This window comes from Idiotropiscis lumnitzeri, chromosome 10, assembly GCF_059441095.1.
Source record: "Idiotropiscis lumnitzeri isolate Australia: NSW breed Sydney's pygmy pipehorse chromosome 10, RoL_Ilum_1.0, whole genome shotgun sequence".
Lineage (NCBI taxonomy): Eukaryota > Metazoa > Chordata > Actinopteri > Syngnathiformes > Syngnathidae > Idiotropiscis > Idiotropiscis lumnitzeri.
The window spans coordinates 12,892,238-12,913,664 of NC_142400.1; the positions used below are offsets into that span (position 1 = coordinate 12,892,238).

General features: G+C 38.7%; 1 protein-coding gene across 1 annotated transcript in view; it reads left to right on the forward strand.

The window, feature by feature from the left end:
* The window catches only part of cdkal1 (CDK5 regulatory subunit associated protein 1-like 1), a 182,517-nt gene that overhangs the window by 128,564 nt on the left and 32,526 nt on the right, over positions 1-21,427 (forward strand). The window contains exons 11-12 of the mRNA XM_088306867.1: positions 3,137-3,317; positions 11,205-11,267. Of these exons, the coding sequence (XP_088162993.1) occupies positions 3,137-3,317; positions 11,205-11,267 (244 nt within the window). The remainder of the gene's footprint in view (positions 1-3,136; positions 3,318-11,204; positions 11,268-21,427) is intronic.

Genomic DNA, 21,427 nt, shown 5'->3' on the forward strand with positions numbered 1-21,427 from the left:
AAGAAAAATCTGCATGTTTATGAAGTGATTTGGTTTACTTCTCCTCCCACTGAATGAAGTAGCTTGAAGCAATATGCTCAATGCTCTATTGACATCAATAAACAGCGCTCATTTATCATTTATTCATTTATGATAACTTAAAAATAATGCAGCTTAACGTTGACTTTTATGTCAAATTGAATTGGTCCTAAAAACCATATGTCATGCTATTAAAAAAATACAACTTTGGGTACATCGAAACCATCAAAAGCGTCGTCGCCGTTCCGAGGTTTTGAATCAATTATTCCAAAGAGCCTCTAGACAGCAAATAGTTTTTAAATAAATATTGATCAAACACGTCCTTTGCGCTACTGTTTAATATATCGACATAATTTGTTTTCATTTTATTTTCTTTCCATTAGGGGAGTTATCAGTGAAATCTCAGAGCTCAAGGATGATTGTGCTGGAAGGCCATTAGTTAATATTAATGACCATCAGCCAATTGGAACTCATCAATAGGTCACAGGTTATCAGGGGGTTGCAGATGCTGGAAGCTAATGTAATCAAAGATGATCAAAAATTTCGATTGGGGAGGAGGGGGGGGGGAATCATGACTTTTTTTTGTTTGTTTTCTTTACTCAATGCCTTTGTCTTGATCTCGTATTGGCGGTGATCATTAGTTAAGATGAAAATACTGTCTGCTTAGTTGTTTCTCTCAGTATGTATTGAAATCTAAGCTTAGTATCGATACAGTGCCCTTGTTTCGTGGCCAGCTTGTATTCAATAGGTTGCCTCGGTTGTAATCAGAATGATTTTAATCCTTTAAATAATGGATGACCGTTGCCCTGTCTTAATGATCAAATTAAAACTTTTTTGTTTTGCCCTTCACATTGAGTATCTGCCAATAGCAATGCTTTTAAGAGAAAATAAAGGGCACATCCAATTTGTTTCAATTGTCTTTACTTTTTAGTTTTTTTTACCATTTGCATAAAACTTCCCCAACATTCTCTATTTCAATATGGTTATGAATCTAGTGCAAGAGTGATTCAAAACAAGTAAACAAATACAGTTGAACCTTGACTTAAGATTTGACAGATTTTGGATTTGTCGGACATCAAATAGGACGCAATCCACTCAAAACCCCGCTCTCGAAGTCTGATCGTTCGAGAATTGGCCGTTGTTGTTTACTGGCTCTGTGGCGCAGTAAACCGCCAGAAACTTTTACACGTATCTCTGGGTCGTGCCACTGTTGTAACAGAGATAGCTGTTGTGAAATGCGCCGTATAAATAAAGTTGTATTGTATATACGGTACAGACTAGATCTGGCTAACAGACGTGCCTATGTAGAGGCCATGTTGGCTAGAGCGACAATCCCATCAAAAGCATGCATGAACACATGTGGCGGCCATCTTGGCAGGAGCGACCTGCACATCGAAGGCATTGCACATAAGCGTCAATCTAGCGTGTTGTGTCTGCCTACAGTTGTTGTTTACGCAGGGCTTTGTCGTTTACACATCTTTCAAACATCCTACATACATTTTGGTGCAGTATATTGTTTTTTTTTTTGTTTGTTTTTTTGTCAAGCCCTTCTTTAACGTAGGTGAAAAAAGGCAGCACGCTAACCTTGCAGCTCATAAAAGCGACTAGCAGCATGGAATTCAAACACCCTTACCCTCCCCAAGCACCAGTAGCGCATGTTTGAATGAACTTTAACACTGTTCAAAGAGTTTCAAGCTATTTATTAATTTATTTACCATCATTTTGCTGGGTGGTTTTAGTTTTTACATTTTTTTTTTCAGGCATTAAAAAAAAGTCCTTCAAATTATTGAAAAATCAGTTTTAACAGACGACAGCTCGACCCTATTAGTCTGTTAAATCAAGGTTCTGCTGTCTTCATAGCATGTCAGCGGTGCACCACAAAATTACAATGCAAACCTCCCTACAAGTACTAAAATCTGAAATTACATTTAGTGCAGTAATGTAATAAACGTCTTATATTAAAGTTACAAATCAGTTTCACATAGCGCTAAATCGTGAAAGTAAAACGAGAGCACATGACTCCACTTCCAAGGAGAAGTAACTTCACTTTTGGTGTTCACCCATGCCAAGCATAAAGCGTGGCCAACAAGGCGCTAATAAATCTGTGAAATCTCTGATTTCAAAGCCATGTCTAGCTGTTTACTCACGTTTAATTGTCATGTTTAAGACACCTGCAGCAGATCTTGATCGGCCTCAATTTCCAATCACGTGATCGGATCGCCACAACTCTAACTTTTCTCTTCTAAATGTTGTTTGTGTCAGAATTCTCCGATTGCTAATTTTGCCCTTTTGTGGTAATTGACAGCTGATTTAGCCATCAAGTATGAGGCCAAATGCCTCTGGGATTTGAGATAATCATTAAAACTCTTTTGCAACATGTAAAAACAGCATACATTAAAACGGTAATGTCAAGTATGCACTCAAGAGAGATGTTGTTTTTTTCTTTTTTTTTTTTCTTTTTTTCAAGCCACCAATGACCCGGCCTTGCGTTTCTTTCACATGCTATCCAACACTTGCCAATGCAAACACAATGCATAGAGCGAATCAATTAATTTATTCCCTTTTTCCAAGATGGCTACAATTAATCCAGTGAGCAACCAAATCAATAATCAATAGCAACCAATTGGCTAAAGGTTTGCAAATCAGGTTTTGGTTGGTTGAATGAGTCCATGGGGCCATGCCCTTTTTCAGAACTTTTTCCGCTTTTATGGCATTAGCAAATTGTTGGTCGATTACCAACATCAGCTTCGTTTTTCCAATAAAAAATTGATCAAACAGCAATAGTTGTGGTAGAACCTGTCCCAATCATAGCCAATTATCTAGCGCGGTTTATCCATGTGGCTAGACATATGCTGTAATTGATTTTCATTGTCTCTATTTCCTTGCTTTTCAACACAAGTTCATCTAAAAGGTATCTGTCATAATTGAGGTGTGAAACCATTTGTTTATCGTTTATACATTATGTAAGCAATTGGCGGATTCTGAGAGGGGCGGGGGAGTGTGGTCATCTCTGAAAGTTTCTAGGTTAGAAAATGTTCATGGTCAGCCTTCCCATTGTATGTTGCAGTCATTAATTTGAGCAGAATCATCTCTCACTCTCCGTCTCTGTCTGTCTCAGGGTCCCAGGTGTAACTATTGCGACAGATATAATCTGTGGCTTTCCTGGCGAGACAGAGGAAGACTTCAGAGAAACTATAGACCTGGTGAAATGTTATCGATTCCCCAGCCTCTTCATCAATCAGTTCTACCCCAGACCTGGGACACCAGCCGCCAAGATGGAGCAAGTGCCTCCACATGTGGTGAGTGCACACAAGGAGAGGATGCACTTTATATATTTGTCAATAAAATATTTTACAGAGGGTTTTCAGAATTTTCCATGGCATAGCCAATGTGATAAAAATCATCATTTATTTTCGCCATAGTGACGGAAAATAAGGTGAAAACTCAGCGGAGAAAATTGATGTCTTCACGTTTAGCTTGCTATGGCGATGATGACGCGCTTACAAGTACTTCCTGTATTTGAAAGAATATTTGTATTAGAAAAGGGGTGCCTCAGGGCTCTTAGTCGGGTTTTGTGAGTTTTTTGGGGATTTGCATGTGTTTTCATGACCGTTCAAAACCCAGGCGTCCGTCAATGATGGAATGCCCACCTCTGGGTACTACAATAAAGTAGCATATTTGTTCGGGCCTAAAATGCGCCTCTGGCTGGTTACAATAAATCATTAAGATTCAGGATCAAGTGACTGCACAATCTAATATTGTTGATACATTGATTAATACTTTTCTACATAAGTAACAATCAATTCTAATTGAAATAGTCATGTTCATTTAGTTGCCATTAAAAAAACAACAACATGGCAAAGCTGGATGTTGGACTGTATACTGCAAATGCCACCAAATTAAAAACCAAATTTTAATCCAACTTTAATCCAAACCTCAAGTGCTTTGAAGTATGAATTATGAGAAGTGGCATGTTCTTATTTCAGGTTAAACTTTTTCCTGCTCATATGTGCATGTACAGAAATTAAAATTACACACTTCAATAAATTTGCTGGTGTGGGTTAAGAGGAAACACATGCCTGCCTCTTGTCATTTAAAATCCCCAAATCCTGCTCCAGTTCTGTCGTGTCTCTGTAACTTCTATAGAGATTCTAATATTACTAATCCTGAAAGCTATCAAAAGACAAACCCACATATATATAGTCGTCATTTGAAGGTAGCAAGTGTTAATGCGTACATCTTACGCTAAGTGTTAAAGCCTGCTCGTGAGTTCCAAATGTCTTCCAAGTGGAAACTAAGTGGATGGCTTAATTTTGGATTAGCGTATGATATGACTGTAGGTGACAGGATGAGGCAGCTATCAGTCAAGCACCTATCCCAAACCTTACAGGTATTTTCGCTGTGATAAAATTCAATAAAATTTTACAACTGCTACCAGGAACCCTTTAGAACAGTCGTTCTCAACATACATCTCAAACATGGAAAATAAAAATGACTTAACCTTAGAAATGACCTTAGTTTTGAGTTAGTTAAAATATTGCTGTGGTTAATCACAGAAATCAAAACCTCTCTGCACAATATTCGTAGCTCACTCGTGTGCTTTTCTCATGTAGAGTACAGGTGAGGCAAGGCTTGGCGGGTAAAAATATAGAAATGGCGTGTCAAAGGCATCTGCATCCTGTAAATTAGATGCTTCTTGAGATGTCTTTTCATCCTTTGTGTCTACTGTACCTGAGGCATCACCAACATGGTGCCAGATGGCCCCCCAGGATCCATATGAGTCATCCACAGGATTGTTCTAAAAATAGCTCAGGTAGATTTTCGGTCACTCAGGCGAATTTTGCGTTGAAAATGTTTTCAACTTATCTGTGACAGTGCAACATATGGCTGGCTGCCTGTAAGAAAATACGGAGAAATCGGAACACTTGGCATCTCTGACATCTGCTTCGTCAAACCTGAAACACTCCATGACGTGTTATTTTTCTTGGCAATTAAATCCCCCTTAGTCCACATCTGGTTCTGCTTGAGCTATTTCTAAACATGTTATTTTTACAAAGCGCTTGGTAAAAGTTACAACTAATTGCTTATTGTGACCTGCCCACGAGTAGTATGCGACATCTTATTGTGGCGATTGGAGGAATGTTAGTGAGACGACACATGCAGTATATGCAGTGTAAAATTGTTGACGCAGCTATTACTGTATTTTTTAATTTTTTAAAATATTTTCTTCTTAAAGAAGCTTCTTTGACCTTTTTTTTCCCCAAGCGTGACCTCCTATGCTACACCTTCCACGTTCCGTTCCGTCTTCTCCCGCATTTACACTCTGTCACTCTTTACCATCAAAGTGTTGACACATCTCTTTCATGTGGAGCGTCTTCATAAGTCATTCCCTTTGTCCCCCCCTTCGCTTGATTCTCTGAGGAGACGCTGAGTGCGTCTTAGAGGGATCAATCCCCAGGCAACTGCACAGCTGCTCCGCTTCTTATCTTTTCCTGCTCGCTTTTCTTTCTGTCGGATCGGTTTCATCCGAATCTTATTGTCAGGGGTTGGATGTAAGCAGGCATCCTTTCACACCCTTCTTCCACAGAAGACGACTGGAAGTTAGACAGTGGGAATATGCCTGAGCTTGTAGAAACCGTTTATAATAAATGAGTTTTTTTTTTTTTTTCTGCAGCTTGCTTTTCATGAATTGGATGCCCGAAAATTGTATTCATACAGATCTGAATACGATTGCTGTGTGCAATGGGCCCCTGTCCAATGACATTTTTAAATAAAATTTCATTAATGGTGTACTTAACGCTTACTATGCGACAATAGTAAAAACATGGTGTTGGTGCTACACCTGCTTCTGTGGGACAAACCTGCAAAAAAAACAAAAGATTGCATCATTTGTCAGCATGCACCTGCTCTTACACACACACACGCACACCCCCACACACTCGAACACTTTGGTGGCAGCTAGGCGACGTTGAGGCCGGGATGGGTCAGTCATTAATAAAGTGGACCAGATGGTTTGTCTGAAACACTACTGTGCTGAGTAGCCATGGGAGGGAGGGATGGATGGAGTAGAACGTGGATGAGAGAGGAAGGAGAGAAAGCGAGTAAAAAAAGTTGGAAATGGAATGAAAAGAATGCAAAGTGGCGAATGAGCCATTGGTCTTTGGAGTGGCACTGTGCGCTTAGATGGTGCTCACCATCTTTGTTCATCTGTCAAATGTATTAAGTGAAAGTTCACATCAATTAGCTGTGGGGTCATTGGCAATTTGTAGCCGGTTTGCATGATGAGGTTGCAAGCAAGCTTATGTATTGTCGTCTGCATTAACACATTTAACGCTAGACAATGCAGGCTTTTTAGTTGTTCTTTTTGTTTTTCGCCTCGCCTTTGTTGTTGTTACCCTTGGTGTAGTTTCTTCCGTAGAAGAATTGAAACAAATCAACAGGTCTGAGAGTTGGTGCCTCCTGACAAATTTGGCTGACTCTTTCAAAACAGCAATGTTTCAGGAAAGTATTTTATTTATTTTATTTCATATTTATTTAATTGATCTAATCTTGAATCAATGTAATTGATATATTTAAAACAAATATCAGAAAAGTGGTTCCTTTTGTGTTTGGTTGGATGTTTTGCTGCACACTGGCACCACAGAAAAGAACTCAACAGATCTTATATGTAATCTAGTCGGCTCAGTGTTTTATTTAACATTAACAGCACATGAAAAGGCAACCTTTGATGAACTCAGGTAATCACCAAAGGCTGATGTCTTAGGCCAGTGGTCCTCGCCAACTGACTAATTAGGGAAGCAAAGAAAACACACGAGAGCGAGAGACGTTCCAGCTGTGAAAAGGTCCAGGTGCTTTGTGCTATCTGTAAGTTATTGCCTATTGTAGTCTGTGATATATGAGAGAAAGCCGCATGGAGCGTAGAGCAGAAGCAGATGGAAGGAAAATAAGACCACAGGGATGGAGGGAGAGTCGGGAGCATGTAGAGAATATAAGGATGTGAATGCTATTAGCGTGGATCTCCATAATCATCCCCAGGTGACCGGAACTTAGCCTTGATAAATGGACTTGCTGAATGAAGTGTGTGCGTGCGTATGTGTGTTGGGCTGTCTGTTTGAATGCCAGAAAGGGTTTCCAGTGAGCAGCTGCCGAAGCGAGTGAAATCAGAAAAAAAAAAAGTGATGGTGAAAGAGATTAGTTGCTCATTCGAGACTGTATTTTTAATTTCCCTAGATTGTAATTGGTTAAGGACTCCATTACCCATGAGGCATTGTTGCAGCTGCCCTCCAAGTTAAACAGCTGGCCAGCTACTGGTAGCGCTATCCCAGAGTGTTACTCTCATTCATCTACGCCATGATGCAAATGCAAACACATGCAGGTCTGTCCCAAATGCAAACTCTTCCTCTCTAATGAATATCTTGGGAGCCAATAATACTTGACCAGAGGCAACAGGCATTAAGTGTGAGGTGATGCTCAAGTTGCTGTCTGGGCTCATGTAGGACAGGCACATGATTAATGAGTTTCAAGTTTGAAGTGATAACATATTCCTTGTTTTTTTTCTTCAGGTTTCACTTTTTCATGCGCATATTTAAATGTGGCAGAATCACTTCTCAAAAACTCTGCAAGGGGCGTCATTTCATGGCTGCAAGTTATAATATCAAATTAATCTTAGAAATGAGACTGAACATGCATCCAAGGGGGATGCTTCAGTTCTATCTTTGTGCGATCATTTTAGCTTTGAGCTATTTGTTTCCCCTAAACTCCTGATAGAGAATTGTAGCCAAATGGTTTTGCTGTTAAGTGTTTGAAGCTCATATTGTACATAATTATAGCACGTTTCAATGCGCTGCTGCGTAAAAAACTTTATTAATCTACTATGTCCTGCCGTTTACTAACTTGGAGTCTCATCACATAATGCAGCGACTTATTGTATCAAAAACTTCAATCACAATAAAAAAACAGTAGTTAGGTCTAGGTAAACGCTGCCATAGGTTCATGCGCAATGGAACTGATGTTTTTTTTTTTATTTATTTATTAATTAATTTATAGATATATATATATATCGTTCCTAGCAATATCATGCCAAGCATGGGTAAACTCCTTTTAACATGTTCGGACATCAGATTAAGTTGCAATTTGCCGTGGTTAAATGGGATTTTCAAATTTCAAATTAGATTAGAAATCCCTTTATTGTCATTGTACTCAAGTGTGCAACGAGATTAGAGGGCTCCCTTGGATTTGGATTTGTTTATCCGTTGCAAACCTAGATGTTGTTCCTCTCTTCATAGATGACAAATAATTAAGCAGTAGTAGAAATTTGAAAAGGCCGAAGTCAGGTTCTCGATTCAGAAAAGATCTGCCTCATGCAGCCTCCTAATCCATGCAAAATGTGTCCTCACAAGACAGAAACATCTTCACACATGCGTGTACCGTGTTATTCAGAAAATGAGAAGGTTTTGGAGTTGTTGGCAACCATGTGTGTGCCTCTGTATTGTCTGTATGTGTAGGCATCCATGGAAAGTCACTTCCTGTTAGTCACAGCATCTGTCTCTCGTGGCAACAACAGATGGACGTCATGGTAACAACTATCATTCCCCATCATGTTGATGGCAAAGCCGCATAAACACTTTGGCTTTGCATTGTCGGGTTGTCACTGACACAACATTGACAGCATGCTAGATTAAGTTTTCTGGTTTTAAGACAGAACACACACACGCACACACACACGAAAGCAGCCTATTCTCTTACATTGTTAAAACTTGGCACTTGTGCAATCGCATTCCGGTCATATTGCAGCAAATGTGGGTTGTTGTCCATGATTTCGAAACGTAAAATGCGCTCATGTTAGTCCATCAATTTGATGCAAATGGTGTATTAGAACATGAACGTAATTGATTAATTTCAACATTAAAACCAAGTATCACGCATAATCAACCCAGGTTGGCCTCGCCTACCTGGAGCACCAAGGTTAATTGAACATGCATAATGCTGAAGTCTGCCGATGACAATCTCACATTACTCTTTTGAAGATCACATTATCAAGAAGGAGCATCTTTATGATAGCAGTACTTTGTCATCTTTCATGTTTAGTTCATTGTTGCAAACTCCCTGTGCCGTGCAGTTTCACTGCAATTTCTCATTTGACTTTAGTTCAGGTTGTATTGTTTATAGCTGATTTGTTCATTTTATCTGTCCATTTCCAATGCATCCAGCGAACCTCAGTGTGTGCGTGTGAGTGTAAACTGCATGGGGATTGAGAAATCCTAACCTGCGGTTACAACTCTGTTGTGGTTTTATGCACATGCGCACACACACGCACACACTCACACGATACGGGGGGATTGAGGGTGGGGGTCGAAGTCGGCAGAATGGTTCTAAGGAGTGATGATGAGAGGATTGCTCTCACCTAAGGTGCTCCAGGCATATATAGTGAGATACATCGACTCAGGGGTTGGGGGGAGGGCGGGAGAATCAGGGGGAGAGAGTGAAGAGTGAATAAGTATGAGTGCTCCTCATCCTGTGGGGAAATATAGGAGATGAGGAAGAAGTGAGGGTACCGAGGGATACATGGAAAGCCAAAGAAAAGATGGGGAGAGCGAGAGCGAGGTTTTGAGTCGGTGGCGAGCCCCTTGACTGAGAGTGCTAGAGGGATTTAGGTGAAAAACAAAGAAACTCTGAGGTAGATGGACATGGACAATTATTCTAGGATTGGAATCCTGAAGAGCCTTGAGGGAACAAATAATGAGGAGTAGATTGAGGGTGGTCATTGGGATGATGATGTGAGTAGTTGGTGGAAAAATAGATTTAACACAAATTCATGTGTTAAATGAACCTTTCTGTGCTTCCATTGATTAAAGTAGTATTCATAAAAAAAGCAAGTGCCCTCTTAATCCAAAACAAAATGATTTCATGTTTGGTCCATCTAAGTTTTCTGCTTCTTATGTACAGAGCTGGTCTGATGTGACTTGATCAACCCTTGGCCAATCAGAAATGAGGGGAAGAAAGCTGGAGAAAGAATGGAAATAGTTCTAAAGTTCCTTGTAGCAATAGCGGCAAGTACATCCAGCCTTTCCCCCTCAGCCAGACATGGCCTAATCAGTGGGTTAATTACGCCGCTTTGTAACTGTGTCATCGTCATGTAACTGATTGCATTAACAACTGCTGTGTATCAAACACTCACGTCTCGTGCGAGCGCATCTTATTACATATCGCAAAGGTTAAGGCTGGACTTTGAGCACCAATTACATCAAAAAATTAGTTTCTGCTACGACTGCTTGGCAAAAGTCTCTCTCGGGCTCTCTTCCTCTGTTTTCATTTGATATTTTACAAAGTTAATGAATTACTGTAGGCGTTGCTGTTAGCCGCAATGATTTTTCCCCATCTGCTGAAGTGACCCTATAAGTTAATAAGTCGAGATGTATCGCATGTCTTACATCTTAACACCATGTGCCATGTTTTTACCTTAAATTAGACAGCACTATCTTACTGGAGTGGAAAAATTGTAAGGTTTAGTCGTAAGTATCAATATTCCACATGGCTGTTGTCAAAGCTGTAATCACAAGCCCAAGTTTTAAGCGATTTTGAATCACAACTGAATTTTGTGGATAAAAAGATTTTAATAACGTTCAAATCGGTGCGTTCAATTTTTATTTTTTGGGTACTTAAGCCACCGTAGTTTCCTCTCCATTTTCGCTTGCTCAAACGACTGTGGAGTCCGAAAGTGTGTTTGAAATCGGTTGCAGTGAAAGATTCAAACACGAGCAACTTTTTACAGACTGACTGACTGACTTCATTTCAGATGGGATATGCACTTTCTTTTTTTTGTTAATGGTAACAACAGATCAGAAGTCTGTTGTATGAGTAAGTCCCAAGGGATTATGTGTGTATTAACTCATTCACTACCAGCCGAGTAAAAAAAAATAATAATAAAAAAAAAATGGATCTTTGACGTCTTTATCCGTCAATGGCAGTCAATGAGTTAAGTTTAATTCACTGGCATTTTGAGTTCAAAGAAAGAAAAATTAAGTTTACATAGCAGACATTCAAAGTACTTTATTTTTCATTATTTGTATTTTACAAAGAACTTGTCATCGTTATTGGAAAATTGGGTTTGAAAGAAAATAATCGGGATTTTAATGGTCTGTGTATCTGTCTAACATTCCATTCCTTGTGTATTTTTGCATTCACAGAAGAAACAACGGACAAAAGAACTCTCTCAAATATTTCACTCCTACCACCCTTATGACCACAAGGTAAGACTGCTTTTTTTTTTCCCCTCTCCATCCCATGTTGACATGTCTTTGTCATCTCCATCTGTATGCACTTGTTTCACCATCAACTTGCGGTAATCGGGATCAGACGAAGCGCTTCACTTGACAACAGAAGTTGTCAGTCATCATTCATGTATTGTCTTAAGGGGCTGTGATGATTTTGTTTTACACTTCTGGGGCATCGTCTCTTGTCAGCAATCTTGTGGACAAGAGCATGTTAAGTGTTGGCTCCTGATTACGATGGGGGTCCCATTTTCCTTTGAGCCGGATGCTCAGGATTTAACTATACAGTGTGGTGATCGGTTTTCAATGAAATTAATGATGCATTAAACATTGTGTGCAAGGCGGAAGCATCATCAACTAAATTACGTGGAAAGTCATGGCGATTATCACTCTCTACTTTAGAAAGCTTTTACTTTTCAACACAGAGAGACACTTGTCACTGTGTGAATTTCCAAAATAATCAACTAATAGACACTGCATGCGGGAACTCTGGTCAACACATAATTTAGTTTGAATTGTTATATTTTGCCTCCAGAAAAATGTATGTCATTTGTCAGTTCCAGGATAAAAATTCAAAGGCAATATAGTAGGTGAGAAAAAACATTCATAGTCAAGCATAAAAAGGAGTATAATACTCCAACAATTTAAAAACAATAAATATGTGCATACTTCAGTTTTTCAAGATGGCTGCCTGATATGGCTAAACATGATGTGGAGCCGCGGAGGTTCAAGTTCGCTTTACATCCGGTGTCTATATGCTAATTAATGCACAGACACAGATATTTGAATGAATTGTAGAAAACTAAGCAAAAAGCCAGTTATATTGTTTTCATTTAAAATACCAGCAGTATTAGTTATTTGTCTGCACTATTTTGCACCATAGGGTGCTAACTTGAGTTTTGTTCAACAAATTATATTTATATAAATATATATATATATATATATATATATATATATATATATATATATATATAATTCATGCACAGACCATCCATTTTAAATTCACACAAATCTAAATGTAATCTTTGCTATATTTCCCTCTTTCACTAAAATGATTTCACATAATCTGCTATTCCACCAGGTCTGGTATAGCCCTGAATGTTCCTGTAAATCGTATTCCATTTCCAGAGATTGTAGACGTGCAAAATAAATCCCTGTGCAGTACAAGTCCAGATAGCTGTGAGATATGCTTTGCTAAAAAGATCTAATGTCAAGCATGAGCCATCCCCGATCCACCAAGGTCTTCCTGTCCTTCCCTCTGTCCATTCAAGGAGGAAATGTGGAGGCAAATCAGCTTTTATTAAACCCATATACTTTAGGTGTTAGTCTGATGATATCGCTCATTTTACATTACGATTGTATGAGTGCCTCGCCTTTCATCTTATAGTTTACAGACGGTATTGTGAGTTTGCGTCAGTGTGCTGTTTGTGTACACATGTAACACGGAGAATGCATGTATACAAAGGGTAGGGATAAGTCTGCGTCTTTACGGCAATTACTGCTAATATGCATTCGGCAATGGAGGAAAAGGTCATTAATAAAGGCTGCGTTGCGGAGGGGCTGTTGTGTTTGTGGGCCTTTATTGTTTCAAAGCTGCGGGCTACAGGCCTAAATGAAACAATGTTTTTTTAAATGAACTAATTGTTGTTTTATTACCGAGATTGTGTCTTAACCTCCCACGGCTAATGAAAAATCACGAGTGAGCTAAATGTCAACCTTCAATACCGACTAATATCGACACTCAATGGGATTAATGAAATATTAGCTTGCTCCTTTATTGGGCTTTCTATCTTCCTGTCATGTAGTTGATCTCAGTTAAAATGTTTTACACTTAAATCTGACATTTGATTCTACATTTTTATGTATATGCACATACCGCGTTGAACACTGCTCCCCTGGTGTGTGCTTTAAGAGACACGTTGTGAGTTGCTGTGCCTCTGTGTGTGTTTGCAATGATTAATGTGAAGTATCCTGTAGCCAGATGGTGCTGAACTCGGCCCATCCATCAGCAATGAAAAGACCAGTGGGCAGAAACCTGGCAGAGCACTTTGTCGAGGGCCAGTGCCCCGCACCACACACACACCTGCACACGCACTCGATAGGGTTTACAATGAACTGGCAGCAATGCTTCATTATTGAGTATGATTTTCGAATACTGAATAGTGCATTGTTTTCCGTTTCTAAACAGCAGATTTATAATATTAGTAGTGGATTAGTCATTTGTAGATTGTGTGTGTTTTTTCATGTTTTCAAGTAAGGCAATTAACTATGTAAGTGGCATTAAAGATCTTGAAGAACTAGAATAAACAGCATTCATTGATGGTGGCCAACTGGTTGTTAGTCGCATCTAGTTGAAAACCATTTGAAAAGTTACGCAACAAACTGTTCCTCAGGAAAGCATTGACCACAGCAGGGCAATCGTGTTCGCTTGAGTTGGCAGATTCCTGTCCGTTTCATGGGGGATACCGAACAGTTGTTAACATATTGAAAAGTAATTCATTTATTCTGAGCTTTATCAAATCCACAAATTGAATGGCTTCGTTTGTCCCATGTGCCACCTTTTCACGAACTTTTCTGGAAATCAGATTTGCATTTTTTGTAATTCTATTTATCTATCACTGGTGCTACGGATCATCTTTGCGTCCGTTGCACTATGGATCAAGTACCACGGTTCGGGCCAGGCACGATCTTAGATAATTGTAAGAAAACGTTCAGCTTAAAATGTCTGGCAGAATGCCTTCTTATTTTATACACTATACCATGTATAATATAAGAATGTTAAGTTACGTTCTTAAATCCTAAATGACCATATTAGACACAAGGACTTGATTTATTTGTATTTTTTTATGGACACACGTGTTTTATAAAATAAAAGAAATTACAACTATTCCGATCCGAAGCGTGACTTATGTGATTGTTGGCACCACTCATATCAATCCTACTATGGCCCAATACTTTTGCACCAGTGAAAATGTGCTTTGCTCAGCACAGATGTATGCTCTACGGGTGTATGAATTGTGTCGAAACGGAATACGCAAGCATACACCACACCGCTGCACTTTCTCTTGAAGTTTTCGCCCCTGAGGCTTGGCCCTGCCAGGTCAAAGTTGTGTGACTCATGTCCGGCTGTGTGTGCGTGCATTCAGCTGGTTCTCAGAGTGCTTACAGTGCCCCTTGCCCCCTGTCACCATGTGCTGTCATAATCTCCCGAGAACATACAAATACAGACGCCCACATCCATTTTCCATGCTGTGTGCATAGGCCTGAATGACAAGAGTGACAGTTTGCCTTGCAGCTAGAGAGAAGGGACAAGCTGTCAACATGGACCGTTGCACCTGCTCAGCCCCACCAGGGACGCTACAAAAAAAATTGGAGATGTAAAAAAAAAAAAAAAAAATGCAGGTTGAAGAAAAGAAGTAGGTAGAGCCAGTTAACATGGGGAGGGGGGGGTGGTAATGAAAAACCAGTGAACAGGTGTTTGTTGAAAATCAAACTTAATTGCACACAATAAATGACCCCCTCCCACCTTCCGTTTTTGTGAATTCCCACATTGCCTCGTAATGTTGACGTAATTATCATTTGTCACAAAGAAAAAGAAAAAAAAAACACTGGAAGAAGTTAATTAGTCTAACAAGTCTCTTTCTCCTCAACAGATCACTTTTAATATTTTCAACAATTAGTGTTCATTTTTTTTTCCCCCCTTTGGGGATCCTAATTGTGTTTATTTGCTGAGGGATTTTTTTTTTTCAAGCTGCTGTTTTACATTGTTGGGAAAAGCTAACCTCTATCTTTGTCAAACTTGACATTTACTTGCCGCATTTTCCCCCTATTTTTTTCCTGTTAATGAATGTGTTATTTGAGTAGACAAAAGCAGCAATGGGAAGAGACAAAACATGCATTTATCGGGTTTACTGATTTGTTTTCTCGGCACATTTGCTTGTCTGTTCTCATTTAAAAAGTGTCCAGTGGATCTTGAGAATATTGGTGCGAGATGCTAAGGTAACAACTCAAATACCAGACATCTATAATTACAAATTCCACTTTAGATGAATAACTGAAGAAATGCCAACAACTGCCTTCAGTGCTCTTGCATTTGATTGAAATCAGGTGTGCAACTTGCAAGTTGTCCTATGCCGTACATTTTGAGATGACCGCTCCATTCCAAAGAAGCCTCGTGGAACATATCTGTTGGAAAAGTGGCATTCTTCCTTGGCTTTAAAGACACATTTAATAACTTACTCTACAGGATAATGTTTCACCTCCTCTTTGATCAAAGGCTACACAAATGAAACCAGACGAGTTGGTGTGCGCTTGTGCGAGCACCCGCGTGTGTGCGCAATAATATTCCGCCCACATTGCTATGTCGTTTGCCAAAGACATGCTTGTCTCTTCTTTTACTGTTGAACAGTCGAGTTCTATAGACATGTATACTTGTGCTCAATCTGTCAAGGTTGCACAACGGGGACTTATGAAACACACGTGCACTTGTATGGCCCCGCAAATGTTCAAAACACACATGAGAGCCATGACTTCATTTGGAACCAGTTTTGTGTGATTGTATTCTTTGTGGCTGCACATTCATTGTATTGTCCCAGTAGCTTTCAAGAAGTAGGTAAGATGGAATTGAAGGGGATAAAAAGAGAATTATCTTCGCAACAGTGTGAGTAGCTGCAGTCAAAAGTCAGAATAGATGTTTACGATGGATTTCTTTTTCTATGATGGCGACCCGAGCTAAATTTGTACTTGCCGTGATCTACCGCAAATGGAAGTGATAAAGTCATAATTACGGTAAATATTTGGATGACAAATACATCCAGGCCAATAAAACACGAAACAGTAATTACACTAATTGAGTATGAAAACCGTGTATGCGTTGTTGCGCAACGTGATGACGCACTTTTGTCTGCTTTGTCTTTGTACTATTATAATGTGGTGACATTAACCAGGGCAGTCTACTTCTTCCTTGATAATCGCAACATGTTTGTCCTTCAATTAAAAAAAAAAAAACTTTTAAAAAAACACCACGGGTTGCAGTTTTTCTGTTGGTATGTGTGTCGTCAATCTCCGACTATTATTTTCGCGACTGTCTCATTTATGCCGCTGGCTTTACTTATTGGAAATAATGTTACTTCCTTGTATATTCTTACTTCTGTATTTCTCTTAGCAATATTTGTTGAGGCTACTCAATTTTGAGGAAAGTGTTGCCAAAGAGACATGGGGAAAAAATACACAGCCAGAGTTACCGTATTTTCACAACCATAGGACGCACCGCATTAAAGGGCGCAAATGCATCAAGACATGCCTCAGTGCTAAAACCCTAGCTAGCATGCATGCGAGCATACTTGCTAGCGTACATTTTGAGAGAGGCAGCTTTGTAAGGGCAAAATTGAGTTAGTCACATGTGATTAGCAGTGCCACAAGTGTTAGAGCAAATTTTGGGACAATTCCACTAGCAGTTGGTCAGACACATTGCCATTAACAGTACATGATCACACTACATCGGGGGAGGGATTCCACTCGTCACCACTTATAGTCACGGTTTTAAATCCAAACCAAAACTATCACCCAACATCAACTGAACAGTATACTAGCAAACAATGAAACAACCAAAACAAGTAATAAAGAAATACAATTGACAGAAAACATGCATCTCTCATGCCATTCATATCCCAAAAAGAGTGATGCAAAGCATTCTGGGAGTCAATCAGCTTCAGCCAATCAGAAGGCTGGCTAGAGAGTTGTCGGGAATGGTGTGCTTTGGGCAGCGTGGTTTTTTTAACCTTTGATGTTTCTTGCTTGCAATAACAATGATAAGTGTGCCTTATGGTCGTGAAAATACAATACTTATTTTAACAATTGAACTTCTTAAGTGTTTGTTTGACATTTATACAATTTCTGACTTTTTTTTTTGTCCAATTCCAAGTTGCAATTCCTCATATTCTACTGTTCTATGGCTTTCAACGAGTCTAAACATGTACGTAAGCAGCATAATTGCTCCCAGTCTACAAGTGGACGTGTCTCAGCCAAATAGGCGTAAATGTTTATTATGAATGCAGCCTCCTTTGCCTAATTGTTTCTCTGCCTCTGATTCCTTAGCACAGCTAATCCTTATACATTTAAAGCCGGCTTCAACAAAATCATTGCAATCTATATGGACATTCAGTCGCATTGTCTCCAGCTATTTCCAAAAAGAGGTTTCACTTTTGTAACGTCTTTCTGCCTGTCAGAGGAATTCCTTGCTGCTTCTGATTCGCCCTCTATTTACTTGCACACAAGAACACGAGTGGCAGACGAATGATCCAGCTCCAGTCGTTATTTATCTCGCTGATGTGTGTTGTGCGGTTGGCTGTTGCTTCCCCCTTTCCCATTTAAATGCCTGTTTATCACTTTATCACAGAGTTGCACACACAATGTAAAGACAGCCAAATAACTCAGCCAATATCTGCAGGATTAATTCACTTTGCCTTGAGAGTCGCAGACTGCTTTGGTTTTCTTTGTGAGGCATTTCAGCTTTTCATTAAACGAGCCGTGGACAACTTATCGCTCACAGTGCATGTACATGTGTTTACATGCTAACACCTTTTTAAATCTTGCATTACTTATTGATTTTGCTTGGTAGTAGCAGCGCTTTATCTGGAGTCGTGTGAGTTTACAGGTTATTTACTGAAGGAACTTGTTGCGTGAATTTTCTATTCCTGTTGCTCATCCACATGCTGATCATCAGTTGTGAAATCCTCAATATATTTTTACCTGGTTTTGGTGTAACTGTCATTTTTAGTAAACTTGAAGTGATGCCTTGTATTAATATCAAAGGGAGACTAAAGCCCAAACATTTTAAAGCAAGAATGCATACTATGTGCCAGCATTAGGCAAAACATGGCCCCCATGAGCATGTACAGGAAGATGACATTATTTTTTTTTTTTCTTAAACAAATACTGAATGCATTTAAAGGGCAAGTCAACCCAGAAATTGTCTTTATAAGAATATGTTCAATGCAGGCCCACTTGTTGAAATATGACATTGTGATTAATAGGGCTATGAGAGCACTCAGGGAAGCTAAAGAATAATACACACACAAATCCACACGTGTGCATTATAGAAATTGGGAATTGTAAAATCTTGAACATCTTAGTAGTTTTACAGAAAGTCTTGTTTCAATTATGCGACATTATAGTGTGCTTGTGGATTATAGTACAATACAGTACAAAACGTCTTTTCTGGCATGTCCAACGTAACGTTAATAAGCTCTCCTTTTTTTCCGACTCATTTCGTATGGAATAGAGTTTTCTCAGTTGGATAGCATGAACCCAAAGAAATGACACTAAGAGGTATAGATAGTCAGGTATGTGATGTGTCTTATCGGTTCATCAGTGTGGGAAAGCACCAACTGACTCGTAACAACAGTCTGACAACATCTGCTTTTTGTCTGTTGAGTCAGCAGACACTAACTCCCCACACCTGCACCTATGCATCGATGTACAATAAAAAAAAAAAGAAGAGCATGGAATTGAATCTTGTCACAAATTGTACCAACTGGTTTTGTGGGCATTTAGTAATTTTAGAAGATGTGGCTTAAGGTAAATCTTAAATTTGTACATTAAACTTTAAACATGTACTTTCCCACTTTATGTAAAGGTATTTTGTCACGTGCGCAATGTATAGTGTAATTTGCGTTTGTTCTTTAAAACCAGTGACCAAAGCCAGATCAGAACAGACTAGGATTTTTCCTTATATGCGGCCCCTTTGGGGACTGTTTTTATCAAGTGTTTGTAACGATACTGGTTGTAAAGTTATTTGTTGTGAACTGTGTGGAACTGCAATTTATAGGCTTGAAGCATACAATTGAACTGTTTAAATTAGGGGGAAATTGCATTCTAGCATATCTTTGTGTCTGACATCCGGCGTCACTCAATCTTGCCCATGCCTCGTTATTGTGCTTGTAATCAATGCAGCTGCCTTTAGTGGCCCGATTGGAATCCCACTAGTATCTGTTTCTTCCTTTTTTATTTATTTGTCTATTTTCTTTGCAGTTTAGAGCACTTCACAGCTGTTACTCTCGGCTGCTTCTTGCCTTTGCGACTGATTCTCCACATGGAAATATAAAGAATTACATTATAGGGACCTTTCTTTATGTCCGATAAAGGGAGGCGAGCTCCCATATTGAAAGTTTACACAGATTAATGCCCCCGCACAAACACACACATGCGCTACAAACAATTAGGGCCATTGCAGGTTCTCCACTGTATGGCTTTGTTCTCTTTATAGCGGACTTGTAAAAGTGGGCCACAGTAGGTGGGGAAAGTGATGTATTATGTCTGAGTGCACCTGTGTGTGTGTTTCTGAATGTAAGACATAGTGTAACAACAAGCAAGTAAGCTGAAATAAGCTTTTTATTGACATCTTTTTGAGTCATCCTGACTGCGTTGTACTTTATTTTTGGATTCTAACATTTAAGCACTTTGAAAAACTGTTTGGATTTTCTGTTGGTTAAATGTGAGGATGAACTTGGGTTGGATTATTTCACTGGACACTAATTTGTGGCTTAATGTTTTATTGTGGTTGAGTGGAGTTAAAAAAAAAAAAGTTGGCTGGTAAAACGCGGGGAGCCTCATTTTTGCAAGTAAGCAATAAGCATAAAGATAATTATGACGTGTATTTCAATACACCATTTTATTTTGTTTTTACTTCAAAGTGAAAAAAACAATACCTTCATAATTTTACACAGCAGATAATTAAGTGTAAACACCTTTGCTGAATTAATTGAAACAGAAGAATTAAACTAAAAAAAAATGAATAACTGAATATTGATGGTGTTAACAGCTCTTTTTAATAGCTTTGACACCTATTCGCATTTTTAACTCTCTTATTTTCATTGTTCTTTTTTCTTGGTCATCGCTGCATGTGTTTGGTATAGATTAGTCTGTCCCCTTCTTCTGTCGAAAGAGTGTTAATTGGTTGTTTGGGGCTAATAAATAGCTTTAATTAACAGGCCAAGTTAGATAAGGCGAGGATAGGACAGAAAAACAAAGTGCATTGCAGAATTGTTTTCCGTTCTTTGTTAATCAGGATGTTCATATGGAATATGTAATGAGCATTGTAAAGCACATGACATTGTCTGACCAATCAAGATGATGTTAACATTATCTATGGTCAAAGTTTTTACCAGCTCTGTCTAAAAGATAATAATCATAATCGAGTCATGTTTTTTTTTTCCTTAATTCAAAGTATTTTTTTCAGTTTTTTTTTATTTAAATAAATTTTAAACAGATAAACGAAAAAAGACTTTCTCTGGAACCCATCATCCGATTCCAACCAGAATCCATATTTTGACAGGCTTTCATTTCGGGGAAATCTTGTCACATTGATCCTTAAAGCATTTTTTTGGTTGATGATCCAATTAAAACTGACCTCAGACCCTACTCTAACCACTGCATTCAGCCTACTCCCAGCGTGCGCAAAGAAATGAAGAACATTTGACCACATTAAACACAGCTTGTGTTCAAGTGTGCCTGCTTTCAAAACCAGCCAGACACATTTTGATTTCAGCCACCACTATAATTACATGCACAGTGATAAATATGTCAAATAGCCAAACACTGATAAAGACGTTATCGTAAAACAATGCAAACTAATAAAATGTGATGTGATGTAACGTAATGTTATATAATGTAATGTAATGATATAATACAATATAATAGTAATGATAAGTGTAACAGTATGAAAATCATAATGGAAGTATTTCAGATTGGGTTATTTAAATGTGGCTGGTACTGTACTTATTTCCTGAAAGGGTCAGAAAGTATCATTAAGTATTTTTTTTCATGTAATGAAATATATTTTACAAATAAAAATGATATAGTCCTTAAGCAAAGCCAAATTGATTAAAAGAAAGAGTAACTTTGAAACCTATAATTGTGTAGATCTCAAAACTCAGTACTTCGTGATGCAGAATAGTTCAAATAACATTGCAGATCGTAATTTCCGGACTATAAAACGCACTTGATTAAAAGCTGCACCGGCAAAATTTAGCCATAAAAACATTCATTGGCCGCTTTGCTTTAATAGCTGCGAGTCATATTTGTAAAGAATCAAGTCAAATTGTTGTTTTTCTGAATCTTATTATTTGTACTTACACTTT